Genomic DNA, 14,298 nt, shown 5'->3' with positions numbered 1-14,298 from the left:
AGGGGCCCTATTCTCTCCCTTGTTACCTTTTGTCCTGAATATATTTATAAAAGCCCTTTGGATTATCCTCAACTCTATTTGCCAAAGCTATCTCGTGTCCACTTTTTGTCCTTCTAATTTCTCTTTTAACTATACTCCTACTGCCTTTAGTCTTCTAAGGATTCATTCGATCTATCCTGTCTATACGTGATACATGCTTCGTCCTTTTTCTTAACCAAACCCTCAATTTCTTTAGTCATCCAGCATTCCATGTATCTATCAGCTTTTCCTTTCACCCTAACAGGAATATACTTTCTCTGGACACACGTTATCTCATTTCTGAAGGCTTCCCATTTTCCAGCCGTCTCTTTACCTGCGAACATCTATGCCCAATCAGCTCAAGGTATATAAATTTGAGAAAAGCCTCCATTGATCACTAATCATAGTAAAACCCAAAGCAACCAAATATTTATTCACCATTATCTGGCACTACATTACAGCAGTGACAAAGAGTTGAAACATGATCCTGTTGGGATTAAGAGTGACACAGGTTTCAGTGAGAGCAATTTTTTTTTTATTTAGCAAAACGGTAACAGTAGGCTACTTGGAAACAGTTCATTTATATATATATACACATAATATATATATATTAATACAAAATTAGTAAACTCCCATGTAAATGTAGCAGCACCATCAATACGAGGGATTAAGGAGAACGCACCCTCAATAACAATGGAGAACAGGCTGAGCGATAAGGTTAGCGATGCACAACACGATTTATTATTTCCTCTCTTCTCCCACAACTGTAAAAATAAAAGCTCTGGATTAGGAACAGGAGGTGGCCATTCTGCCAGCCAAAAGGTTCACAGTCAGATGTGGACAGTTTGCTGCTCTGACTCTCTTCCCTTTCCCTCTGGGGAGAGGGGAGACTTTCTAACACAGCAGAGCTAATAATGTTTACAGACAGGGATCTCCCACACATTCCCAAGACCCCCGCCTCCTCCCTTGCCCACCTAAAACCAAAACAAAACTATGCATTTTAAGCACTTCTCTGCTCTCAAGCCATCTTTATTTTTAATAAAAACTAGACACTGCATGGTGATCACTTAGTTCAAAACCAAGAAAGTCTGAAAGCCAGTCCACATTTTATTTATCCAAAATGTGATGACTTACGGTAATCAGTCATGTGGTTCATGACACAGCCCTTCAAAGTTAAGAGGGAACACATCGTCAGCCTTCGGTCTATGCCCACACAGCTTAAAAAAAAGCACCCATTGTGAGCCTGGAAACACTGATTTAAGTTGTGCCCTCTGTTTGAAGAACAAGAGCTCTGATCATTGAAATACAGTAAGCGTCTTATTGAACTGGTTAAAACACAGTAAAGGTCAAAGGAATATCTGGCATTTAAACCCTGCCTTTTGCATCTGGGGATGAGGGTTTCCAAATGTCAAAGGAATTAATCTAAAACTATTTTTGCAGCTCAAGCATTTATTTATTGGAGAAATCCCTAGTCAAAAGATTAATTAGTTAAAAGTATCCACAAAGGCAACAAAACCAGTTACAACATATTTGTGTACACTTTGAAAAACTAGGAGTTATTGAGACCTTATAACGGGACAGCATGGAAAACAAGGGCTAAATTCCCAGTCCTTGGCTTTCTGGCTGATCTGCTGAAATACAATACAGGTAGGCACCAATACATCTAGCTCACTAAGGGTTCTTAGTCCAACTGTTAAATCACACCCCAGCCTTTCACTCCCATGCTAATTCAGCTCAATCTCAGCATGTAGGGAGGTCAGGTCACTCCATTCAAGCCCAAATCACCTGGTCCACTTCGGTGACGTAATGAAACAATTGTCATTAGCAAACCACAGAGGAAATATCCAGAAAGGACAGGCCGATGGATTCAAACACTGGAAAACTGATCAATCTGCTTGGCTTTCATCTTTATCCTTGTCTGAGCCACACAGTGCCAGATGCAGCAGCTCCTATGGTGTTTTAAATGAGGAGAGCTCATTAATTGCAGCTAACAGACATCAAGGACTGCAGTGAGCAGCAACAGCATGTGACTGAGAGCTCTGCATTCAGTCCCATCCCTGTCTCAATTAGCCAAGCAAGTACACTCCCTGATTCCAATCACCAGTCCAGAACCACTGATTAACCACATTGCAAACAAGGAACTGATGTTCAAGGGAAACCACACTGCTTAGCACATTATTCATGGGGGTCAAGATTGGCACCAGTCATTGGTGGATTTTAATCCAACACAGCAAAAAAATATGGAAATGTGGCATCAGCAATCAAAGTGGAATGAGTCAGTTAAGTGACCAAACAGCAGAAACCATCATTGGTTTGTGCGAGGGGAGCAAACCACAGCCATGGGAGCAATGGACTAGGGGAAGAAGTCATTTCTGGTCAAGCATCATCAGGAGATGGAAAATGCTGGGAGAATTTCCTCATCATTCAATTAACCAAAACATTATTTTTCTTAAAACCTCCCAAGAGATCTCGGACAGAGAGCAAGAGGAGCTAAAAGAACGGTGAGAGCTAAAAGACCACACCACGTTCCTGCAGATCTGTGTACAGTGCAGGGAATAAAATATACAGTAAAACTGCTGAAACGGTGCAGGAATATTGCTATTTTGACAAAACAAAGTAAAAATGTACAGACATCAACAGAATCAAGGGTCAATGGGGTCTTTTTTCTGTTTACAGATTTTAAAATAATTAATTGGCATCAAGGACCCTTAAAGACCACCAGCTTTTGCACTTCTCTTGAAGCCATAAGGGCCCTGATGTGCTCCACATCAGCATACACAGATAGTCTTTCTGTGCTGCTGCAGCAATGGGTTCCTCAGTCTTCGCTGGCCCCTCAAGCTTCTCCTCATTGCTGGTTTCTCAGGATTTCTGCGCCTGGAGGAAAGCACTGGGCTCCCAGTCGACTTTGACGAACTTGTTGTCCCTCCCCCACTGTTGCGCCTATAGCGAGGCTTTAGTCTCTTAGACACAGAGACCGGCGTTGTCCCGTTAAATTCTTCCAGTGTCCTCTTGAAGCCAGCACTGGCCCAGGTTGCCCTGCGCCCCTCCCCTACTCTGTTCTCTGCAGCCCCACCTCCCGGCTCCATCAACGTGGCAACAACAGCAGGAGGCGGTGAACTCCTCCTGCACCGCGTATCCCTTCTTGTCAGCACAGGAACAAAACCAGAACAGAACCAGTGTGGAGAAATATCATCTGGTGCCTGCAGGAGAGAGGAAAGAAGACGGGAGACAATAATGATTTATCAAAGAAAGGATCTTCATTCTTATAGCACCTTCCACCACCTCAGGATGTTCAAAAGCAATTAGAGGAACCTCAATTATCCAGCATTCAATTATCGGATTATCGACAAGATCGCAAGGTCCTGATGCCTGGCTAAACTATCTTATGCGGAATTTGATGAACCGAACGAAATACGCCCCCCCCTTGGGGTGTCAGGTCAGTGTATCAAGTTCAAGTCTCTAGAGGAGGGACATGAACCCATATCGGACTCCAAACTAACTGTGGTATGAACTGAGCCACCAAGGAGTTTTAATTCAAGGAGGTTAAATATAGACACATTCTTCACTTTTACTGCAACAGGCAAAGCATTTTCTCTCACACTCCAGCTTCCACTGCTACCAAATTCATGCACAAAACTAGCAAACAGGTACAGCTTTGCTTCTTTCATTCGCCTCCTGCAGTCATTAGAATTAATTGATTACACTTGGGCGGCATGGTGGCTCAGTGGTTAGCACTGTTGCTGCCCGGACGGAATTTCACATTAGCCCCAAGGTCCCGTACTTCCCGCGGGAGCCTGTGCCCCACAACCTGAGCCACCTCCGGAATTTTAATTTTGTCCCTTTTAAGGACATAAAAAGGCAGGCCCTGTATCAACTGCTGCGGCACACCGTCCACCTCTTCTTCCTCATCCACCGTCTGGACACGACTTGGCGTGCCCATTTGCCACCGGGCGGTGGGGATCCCCAGTGGAGGGCTCTCTACGCGGGAGTCCTCCCCCTTTCTCTCGGGGATCTAGGGTGGAGGGTGCTGCACGCAGCGGTCCCCTGCAGCCGCAGATTGCTGTGGTTCACGGACTCCCAGCCCAACTGCTTGTTCTGTGGCGCTGTGGAGTCCGTGGACCATGTGTATATTGGGTGTGGGCGTTGCACTCCCTTTTTGATTTTCTTAAAAACCTTCTCCTCTGCTTTTGGTTGCACTTCAGTCCCACGCTCCTGATCTTCGGGCACCCGGTACGGAGGAGGGAGGGCAGGTCTGAAGAGCTGCTCGTGGGCCTAGCCAAACTGGCCATTAACAGGTCCAGGCAGCGGGCCGTGGAGGGGGTCGTTAGGGCCGACTCCCTGCCCCTCTTCCGCGGTTACGTTAGAGCCCGGGTGTCCTTGGAGAAGGAGCATGCGGTCTCCACCAACAAACACCTTTGAGTTGTTCAGGGAGAGGTGGGCGCCGCAGGGAGTGGAGTGCATTATTTCCCCCTCCAACTCTATTTTGATTTGATCCGTGCCCTCCTCTTCACTGTTTGATCACACAGCATTGCCCTTTGATGTGAAGGGCACTGCTTGTCACTGGTCACTTGGGTGTTTCCCTTCTTCCTGGTGGTGAAAACTGAATAAAGATTTGTGCACCGTGTGTCTTTCACTGTCTCACACACAACATGGGTGCTGGGGGAAAAATAAGCACTACCGCAGTTAGGCGGTAGTGTGGGGTAATAAAAAAAAAAGAAAAAATTTTTTAAAATAAAAAGGAGGAAAAAGAAACACTGTTGCCTCACAGCGTCAGGGACCCAGATTCAATTCCAGCCTCAGGCGACTGTTTGTGTGGAGTTTGTACAGTCGCCCCATGTCTGCATGGGTTTCCTCAGGGTGCTCCAGTTTCCTCCCACAATCCAAAGTTGTGGATTGGCCATGCTAAAATTGCCATTGTGTTAGGTGCATTAGTCAGAGGGAAATGGGTCTGGGTGGGTGACTCTTTTGAGGGTCGGTGTGGACTGGTTAGGCCGAAGGGCCCGTTTCCACACTAGGGAGGCTAATCAGCTAATCACACCTATTTATAAGGGAGATTGTGTGTGGGTGTTCTTCAGCCTCTGTGCTGCTAATACCTGTAATCATCAGCTAGATGAGAGTTAAAGCCATACAGGACGTAGAACCAGCCAAACTCAGTCACATCTTGTCCAGCTCATTTAGAGTCGTCCTCGGGGGGGGGTTTTACTGAAATGCTAGGTGGAGCACCAAGCCTTGGTGGACAAATTGGGGAACACTTCAACTACAGTAGTCTGACCCCACACAACAGCTGGACACAGGAAATTATCTAACTGCCCAAGGGATGGACAAAAGGTGACAGCCGCCCACGTAATGATCCCCCAACCCTGCGTACCTTCAGTGGTGGTGTGGCGCAGGGAGATGGGAGGGCGAGACCAGACTCTTCCATCTGGTGGATTGAGCCGTTGGTCAGTTTGAGCCACAGCTCATCAGCACAGAGTCCGTCGTATCCCTGCGAGGGTGGGTCAATGCATATCACCACAGCACTGGTGTTGTCAGCTCGCAGCATCCGTTGTCTCCACCGGCCCAGAGCACGGGTGACCAGGAGTTTGGCACCGGTTGGTCCCGGCTCCTCCTGGCAGAATTGGAAAATGAACAAAAAAAAAAACTTTTCAATCACAAGTCCAGGGGGAGATGACTAAGTTAATGCTCCTCTCCCCACCCTACAGACAGCGACTGGAAGTTAAGCCACAGGTCAGCCATGATTTAATTGAATGGCAGGACAGGCTCAAGAGGTTGAATGGTCTACTCCTGCACCTACGTTCTCCCTCATGCTTTTTGCTCATCTGCCCCATTATCTCATTTGCCGCTGCAATAAATAGGACGTTCTATTACAAGTGCTGTACTGTATAAATATTCTTACTGAGCTGTTCTATTTCCTGCAGTAGCGAGTTCTAGATTTACATCACCATCTGCGCAGGATACATTCCAAATATTCAATTAGATTTATTGGTGGATATCTTGTATTTCTGGCCCTATTCTAATCCACAATGAGGGGAAACATCTTCTCTACATCCCACCCTTTGAATCTCATCACAATTAAAATATCTGCATCAGGTCATCTGACTTCAGTAAGGCTCCACACGGTAGGCTATTAGACAAAATAGAGTTTCATGATTGAAGGTGATTTAGCAGTTTGGATCAGAAGTTGGCTAGTTGAAAAAAGTGGTGGTTGATGGGAAATGTTCATCCTGGAGCTGTTACCAGTGATGTGCCACAAGAATCTGTTTTGGGGCCACTGCTGTTTGTCATTTTAATAAATGATCTGGATGTGGGCATAGAAAGATGGGTTAGTAAATTTGTGGATGATACTAAGGTAGGCAGAGTCCCAAAGGATATTGAGGGTTACAGAGAGTCATAGATAAGATGCAAAGCTGGACTGAGAAGTCACAAATGGAATTTAATGCTGAAGTGTGAGATAGTTCACTTCGAATGAAGTAACAGGAATGCAGAATACTGAGCTAATGGTAAAATTCTTGGCAGTGTAGACGAAGAGAGAGAGATCTATGTCCTGGTGCATAAATCCCTGAAAGTTGCCACCCAGGCTGAAAGGGTCGTTAATAAAGCATATGGTGTGTTGGTGTTTAATGGTAGGGGGATTGAGTTTTAGAGCCACGAGGTTATGCTTCAGCTGTACACTGCTAAGGCCACACCTGGAGTATTGCATGCAGTTCTGGTCATCACATTATAGGAAGGACATGGAAGTTAGGAAAGGGTTCAGAGGCGATTTTCTAGGATGACGCCTGGTATGGAAGGAAGGTCTTACGAGGAAACGCTGAGGGAACGGAGACTGTTTTTGTTGGATAGAAAGTGGTTGAGTGGTGACGTAATCGAGACCTACAAGATAAACAGAGGGTTAGATAGGGAGGACAGTGAGAGATGTTTCCTCAGATGGTGAAGGCTAATACGTGGGGACACAGCTTCAAATTGAGGGGTGATAGATTTTTTGCACAGATATCAAGGGTCGTTTCTTCACTAGTAGTAGGGGTGTGGAACGGCCTGCCTGCAACAGATTCCTGATGAAGGGCTCAACCCGAAATGTCGATTTTCCTGCTCCTTGGATGCTGCCTGACCTGCTGTGCTTTTCCAGCAACGCACTCAACTCTGATCTCCAGCATCTGCAGACCTCACTGTCTCCTGCCTGCAACAGTAGCAGACTAGCCGACACGAAGGGCATTGGACATACATATGGATAATAACGGAACAGTATAGGTTAGATGGACAGATTATTTTCACGGGTCGGTGCAACATTGAGGGCCAAAGGGCCTGTACTGCGCTGTACATTTTATGTTCTATCACTCAATCTTTGCTTTTCTGAAGAAAAAGGGTCTGAGCTGTTCAGACTTTCCCAATGGTTATCATCTTTCAATCCGGGTATCATCTTTGTGAATCGTTTTGCACTTTCTCAGGTGCCTCTTGTTTTTCCAAAAGTATGCAAAGTATTCCAAGTGTGGTAAAACCAAGTGGTTCTCAATTAAAATATTATAATACGCATCATTTGTAAGTAATGCACATAATAAATGGATTTTAATAATGCCTGGAAGTTAAACAGGTATTGACTCACATGCCATTCTTAGCCATTTCTACACTGCACCTGCCACAGTGAGGTTCATTCCCACCACCTACTTTCAGACAGTAATGCACACTCTTCCGAATATGGTTAACAATAGACAGCACTCAAGAGTGTGGTCTGTAGCCAAGGTTCTATGCAAGTTTCACATAACTCCTCTACCTTTCAATTTTAAAACCAGACCCAGTGAATGTGGAGATCTGTTGGGGGGAGATGAGACTAAGAACCCCAGATTCTCACCAGCAATCGTTTCCTGTCTTCGTTGTCATGACAGATGGTGACAGCGTCCTGGGCTGGGATCATATTCCACAGCCCATCGCTGCCAAGAATGATGTATTTGTGGTCGTGGCAGTTAATCGTGTGAACGCTGGTGTCTGGTTCTGGTGAGACTACAAACTCACCACTATAAAAATCGTAACTCCACAGATCACCTGTGGGAAAAAAAAGACAAGGATAAGGGGAGTCACTGACTATCATCCTGCCAACGAGATCAGAATGCACTTATTCACCACAACTAGCCACACAAGGAGTCACAGTAGCCACACCTTCATCTCACTCTTCGAGGAGGGTCACTTGACCCGAAACGTTAACTGATTTCATTCTGTAAATGCTGCCAGATCTGCTGAGTTTTTCCAATAATTTTTGTTCTGCATCTCACTCATTTCTTTCCAAACTCCAACCACACTAGCGCTCCCCATACCCCCCCACACCTCAAACAACACACACAGTAAGTTAGTACAGCGCATTTCCCTGTTTATCAAGCAAACCCAAGTTGTTCCTCCTGCATCCACATGAGGGCAACAGATCCAAAGGAAGAACTACGTAATGCAAGGCACCGAGTCTCCACCAGATGGCAGCAGCATCCACACACTAACAAGACGGCACCATACACTAGGACAGGGACAAGTCTCAGCAAGTTCCACAGATAAGCCAGGCAGCACTCTTTCTCAAACCACAGCATCCAAGCAGAACAGTCAACATTTCAGGCATAAGCCCTTTATCAGAATTTTTTTTTTTGGGGGGGGGGGGGGGGGGGGGAATGGAAGCGGAAGAGATAAATGGGAGGGGGTAACAGAGTGCAATAGGTAGAAATGATGCGGGGTGATGGTAATAATTATGGTTACACTGCATCCTTTACCAGTGTTGAGAACCCAGTTCTCTACACTTATGCTTTTGTCAATCAATCCATCAAATTTCATTGTGCAACCATCCACCAACTCATTAGAGACTTCGCGCACCCCTGCCCCAGCAACTCACCCAGTGCTCTGGCCACAGCCAGGAAAGGGATCTGATCAATCACCGTACTTCGCCGTACTGGGCCGTTATGGGTCAGGCGCGGCCTTTTCCACACTACACGATTCACTCCAGACTTGTTAATTACACTGGGTGGGGTGGGGCGAAAAAGAAGACAAATAGACTGAATTACTTGTTGGTTGAGTGATAAATGATTTGGATATTAAAACATAGGAGGTATAGTTAGTAAGTTTGCAGATGATACCAACATTGGAGGTGTAGTGGACGGCGAAGAAGGTTACCTCAGATTACAACGGGATCTTGATCAGATGAGCCAAGGGGCTGAGAAGTGGCAGAGGTGCTGCATTTTGGGAAAGCAAATCTTAGCAGGATTTATACACTTAATGGTAAGGTCCTAGGGAGTGTTGCTGAACAAAAAGAGACCTTGGAGTGCAGGTTCATAGCTCCTTGAAAGTAGAGTCAAAGGTATACGATAGTGAAAGTGGTATTTGGTATGCTTTCCTTTACTCAGAGTATTGAGTACAGGAGTTGGGAGGTCATGTTGCGGCTGTACAGGACATTGGTTAGGCCACTGTTGGAATATTGCGTGCAATCCTGGTCTCCCTCCAATCGGAAGCACGTTGCAAAACTTGAAAGGGTTCAGAAAAGATTTACAAGGATGTTGCCAGGGTTGGAGTGTTTGGGCTGTAAGGAGAGATTGAATAGGCTGGGGCTGTTTTCCCTGGAGCATCAGAGGCTGAGGGGTGACCTCAGAGGTTTATAAAATCATGAGGGGCATGGATAGGATAAATAGACAAAGTCTTTTCCCTGGGGTAGGGGAGTCCAGAACTAGAGGGCATAGGTTTAGGGCGAGAGGGGAAAGATATAAAAGAGACCCAAGGGGCAACTTTTTCACACAGAGGAAGAGGTGGAGGCTGGTATAATTACAGCATTTAAAAGGCATCTGGACGGCTATATCAATAGGAAGGGTTTAGAGGGATATGGGCCAAGTGCTTGCAAATGGAACTAGATTGGGTTGGGATATCTGGTCAGCATGGACAAGTTGACCGAGGGGTCTGTTGCATGCTGTACATCTGACTCTAAAATGGGGAGATCCTGACAGTGGTGCACCCTGGAGTAGGACCAGTAATGACATTCCACAAATTCCACGAGGAGGTTGAGCAGTTCATCAATTCCAGCAACACGTTCCAGCCTGACCTTAAATTCACCTGGACCATCTCTGACACTTCCTTCCCCTTCCTGGACCTCTCCATCAAAGACCAACTCAACACTGACTTTTTTTTTTAAACAAACCCACTAACTCCCACAGCTACCTGAATTACACCTCCTCCCACCCTACCTCCTGCAAAGATGCCATCCCGTATTCCCAATTCCTTCACCTCCACCGTATCTGCTCCCAGGAGGACCAGTTCCACCACAGAACACACCAGATGGCCTCTTTCTTTAAACGCATCGCATCTATGTCCCACACCTCCGCCCTCAGACCCCACCCCTCCAACTGCAATAAGGAGAGAACCCCCCCCCCCCCCCCAGTCCTCACCTTCCACAAACCTCTGCGTAAACCGCAGCTTCCACTGACATTTCCAACACCGCCAAACGGACCCCACCACCAGGGATATATTTCCCTCCCACCCCTTTCCACTTCCTGCAAAGACTGTTCTGTTCGTGACTACCTGGTCAGGTCCACGCCCCCCTACAACCCACCCTCCCCGTCACTGCAGGAATTGCAAAACCTGTGCCCACACCACCTCCCTCACCTCCATCCAAGGCCCTAAAGGAGCCTTCCACATCCAAAGTTTCACCTGCACATCCACCAATATCATTTATTATATCCGTTGCTGCCAATGCAGTCTCCTTTACAGCTCTCCTCCTAGCAGAGCGCTTTAGGGAACATCCCCACGACACCCGCACCAATCAACCCCACCGCCCCGTCACCGAACATTTCAACTCCCCCTCCCATTCTGCCGAGGACATGCAGGTCCTGGGCCTCCTCTCCCGCCGCTCCTTCACCACCCGACGCCTCAAGGAAGAAGCCTCATCTTCCACCTCGGAACACTTCAACCCCAGGGCATCAATGTGGACTTCACCAGTTTCCTCATCTCCCCATCCCCCACCTCACCCCAGTTCCAACCTTCCAGCTCAGCACCATCCTCATGACCTGTCCCAGCTGTCAATCTTCGTTCCCACCTACCCACTCCACCCTATCAGCTTTCCCACCCCCTCCATCCACCTATTGCACGCTTAGACAAGCGCACTCTCACCATCCTCCTCCACCCCCCCCGCCTGTAGCACGTACCTTCCTCCGAGCCCCTCGATTCTCTCCTTCTCTTTGGGAAGCTCAGGTTTGTGATCCTGGGTCACCTCCAGGGCCTGCACCATGGTGTCCCTATCCCCCCGGGCCTCGCTCAAGCCACTGTGCGCGCCCAGGACTACACCGGAGTCTCCCACATGAGCCACGTACATCTTGTTCTGACAGATAATGACAACACTCGCTGTGGTACCGGACGTGCTGGGGAGCCCAGTCATCGTCTTTGGCCATTCAGCTGTTAAGGGTGGGGAAAGAGAGAGGAGAGAGAGAGAGAGAGGCTCAACATTTCAAATACTCAACAAGATGCAAGACATTTGCAAAGCCTCAAGGCGCTATAGAAATGCAAGTTGTTTCTAAACTAGAGTGCTAGCACACCAGGAACGCCTGTGCTCTGAGCCAGTCCCTATTCTCACTGTCCCGTTAATTTCCAGCCAAGTACCAATCCCCAGGTCCCTCCATCAGAAAATACAATCCCAAATGAATTTCTTTTAATAAAGGTGCCAATTTAACCAGGTTTTTGAATTAGTAAAGTTAATTAATTAAATTAACAATAATTAGTAATAACACATTAGAAATAACAGGTGAGTTGAGGAAGATAAAAAAAGGTAAAGTTTATGAAATGGTCACAAAGAATGGATGGTTGAATGTTGCAGTGATGTGGGTAATTGAACAGCCGGTTTCAATGCTCTCAGTTTTACAGGATGGTTGATGTTGAATTGTGCCGATTCCATTTGACTGTGACTGATGGAGAACTGAAGTGCATATGGGGTTTCGTCCTGTTTTCCTTTGCCTGGTTTTAATAGTTAACTGACTTCTTGCACTCAGAGTGAGAGAGAGAGAGAGTCCCTTTACTGGCAAAGCAGGGGTGACAGGGAATAGTTTTTCCAGCTACAACCTTTACAGCAGGCTAACAAATCCAGACCAGTCCAAGTGGGGGCCTTAGCCTAGGAAGCACACAAGGACTTTGTCCCACTGGAGAACATACATATGGTGTCAGACCCAACAGTACACATACATAGACAAGGTCTGCATCAGTAGCGCACAATATATAACTGAAACTGGCCTTTTACCCCTAGGTAAAAACAAGGACTGCAGATGCTGGAAACCAGATTCGAGATTAGAGTGGTGCTGGAAAAGCACAGCAGTTCAGGCAGCATCCGAGGAGCAGGAAAATCGACGTTTTAGGTAAAAGCCCTTTTACCCCTGCCCTTGTGGTTTTATTTTCCTTTTAAAGAATACACAAACTGTGCCTGCAATTGAGGACATAATCTGCAGGGGTGTGGTTCGCTGTTGAGTAGAAGGCATCAGTCTTCCCTGGTTATTTTTGCAGTCTGCTTTGACCGGCTTCGTTCTCCTTGAAGAGGGTGTTGTTTGAGAGGCCCTTCACGCCTTGAAGTGTGACATACCATAAGTCACTCTGCAGGCAGTCACTTCATTTATATCCACAGCTAGTTTTGGCTGCAGCAGCCCACTTTTTAAAAAAAATGAACTACAAGTTAAAAATGCCCATAGTATTTTAGACTTCTGACCACAGTCATGACAGTACCCTGATGCTACAAGATCTGGACACCATCAAGGCCTGGGCTAATCAGTGCCAAGTAATCTTCACTCCACACAAGTGCCAGGCAATAAGCATAGCCAACATGGGAGAACATAACCATCTCCCCTTAATATTCAATGGTGTTATCATCACTGAACTCTCCACTGTCAAGATGCAGGGAGTTACCATTGAACAGATACTGACCTGAATCGGCCACACTAATTCCGTGACATTAGGGAAACAGAAGCTCTGACTTTCCGAAGCCTGTCCACCATCAGCAGCATGCAAGATGCGATGGAATACTCTGCACTTGCCTGGATAGGTAGAGCTCCGAGAAAGCTGAAGTAGTCCGACACCATCAGGACAAAGCAGCCATGTGATTAGCATCACATTTGCCATCATCTATGTGGGCTGCATGGTGACTCAGTGGTTAGCACTGCTGCCTCACAGCACCAGGGACCTGGGTTCGATTCCAGCCTCTGACAACTGTGCAAACTCCTCACAGACAGACATTTGCCCCACGTCTGCATGGGTTTCCTCTCAGTCCAAACATGTGCAAGTTAGGTGGATTGGCCATGGAAATATGGGGTTACAGGGACAGGGTAGGATACTCTGAGGGTCAGTGCAGACTCAAAAAACCAAATAGCCTCTTTCACAATGTTGGGATCTCATGATCTTCAACATTCACTCACTACACACTGATGCTCTGTTGCAGTGCGCACAGCTACAAGATGCATTACAATAAGTCACCAATGCACCGAGAGCAGCATTACCATCTAGGAGTACTAAGGGAGCTGACACCACTGTTATGAAGGTGTTGAGGTACTGTACCTTTAAGAGTTGAAAAGCTAACAAACTGCCCGACACAGCACCAAGTGTTCTGAACAAGTTAAAATGTAACACGGTCAACACAAATAGTCCCAAGACAAAAACAAATTCAAATTCGGCTAGTTTAAATTATGCCCCAGGATACCAAAATCCAAATCAATTTGAATTTAGTATTTTGACAATGTTAAAACAACAAAACGACCCACTTTTGGGGTATAAAACCAGACATTTTGAACAGCTAGAGAGAAAAATGCCAAAAGACCAACCACATTTAGGCTGCTAGCTGAGGAGCTCTCAGAGAGGCACCTGAGATAGTTCTTTGCCTCTCGAGTTTTAACAGATTACAGCACGGTTGAATCTTTTCTGTGTTGCTGGGTTTAAATTAGCAGAGGGGTTTACCCAGTGTCGTGACAGCATAATCTCCATGTTTCCCACCCAAGTTCCTCACCATCCTGCCATTCCTTTGTTGTGGCTGTATCTAATACTGGAACTCTGTAACAGCATTGCAGTTGTCCCTACATACAGGGCAACAGCTTGTCATCACCTTCACCCGGGCAATTAGACTGTGAAGACTGTTTTTATTATTTCTTATTTTGGATTGTAGACCAAAATGGGAAAGGAATTGTGGAAGGAGTTGTAGCACCTTTTAAGAGGTGATTGGAACTCATTGAGAGTCAGGTTTACACAGTATTACATTAAAATGCCTTGGCACAGTGGTGTGTGCAGAACAAGCTTTGCATAGAAACG

At 46.4% G+C, this 14,298-nt stretch overlaps 1 protein-coding gene across 1 annotated transcript in view; it reads right to left on the bottom strand.

Annotated features, from left to right (window-relative positions):
* Window positions 1-530: 530 nt before the first annotated feature.
* ppm1da (protein phosphatase, Mg2+/Mn2+ dependent, 1Da) overlaps window positions 531-14,298 on the bottom strand; it is a 23,567-nt gene continuing 9,799 nt past the window's right edge. The window contains exons 2-6 of the mRNA XM_043718094.2: window positions 11,172-11,418; window positions 8,879-9,003; window positions 7,862-8,052; window positions 5,387-5,626; window positions 531-3,218 (exon numbers count right to left, since the gene is read on the bottom strand). Of these exons, the coding sequence (XP_043574029.2) occupies window positions 2,787-3,218; window positions 5,387-5,626; window positions 7,862-8,052; window positions 8,879-9,003; window positions 11,172-11,418 (1,235 nt within the window). The 3' untranslated portion in view covers window positions 531-2,786. The remainder of the gene's footprint in view (window positions 3,219-5,386; window positions 5,627-7,861; window positions 8,053-8,878; window positions 9,004-11,171; window positions 11,419-14,298) is intronic.

This window comes from Chiloscyllium plagiosum, unplaced genomic scaffold (genome assembly GCF_037043375.1).
Source record: "Chiloscyllium plagiosum isolate Xiang-an unplaced genomic scaffold, Cpla_swu_hap1 HiC_scaffold_31, whole genome shotgun sequence".
In the NCBI taxonomy this organism is placed as follows: domain Eukaryota; kingdom Metazoa; phylum Chordata; class Chondrichthyes; order Orectolobiformes; family Hemiscylliidae; genus Chiloscyllium; species Chiloscyllium plagiosum.
The sequence above is the reverse complement of the archived record's forward strand: the minus strand, read 5'-3'. Positions and strand labels throughout refer to the sequence as shown.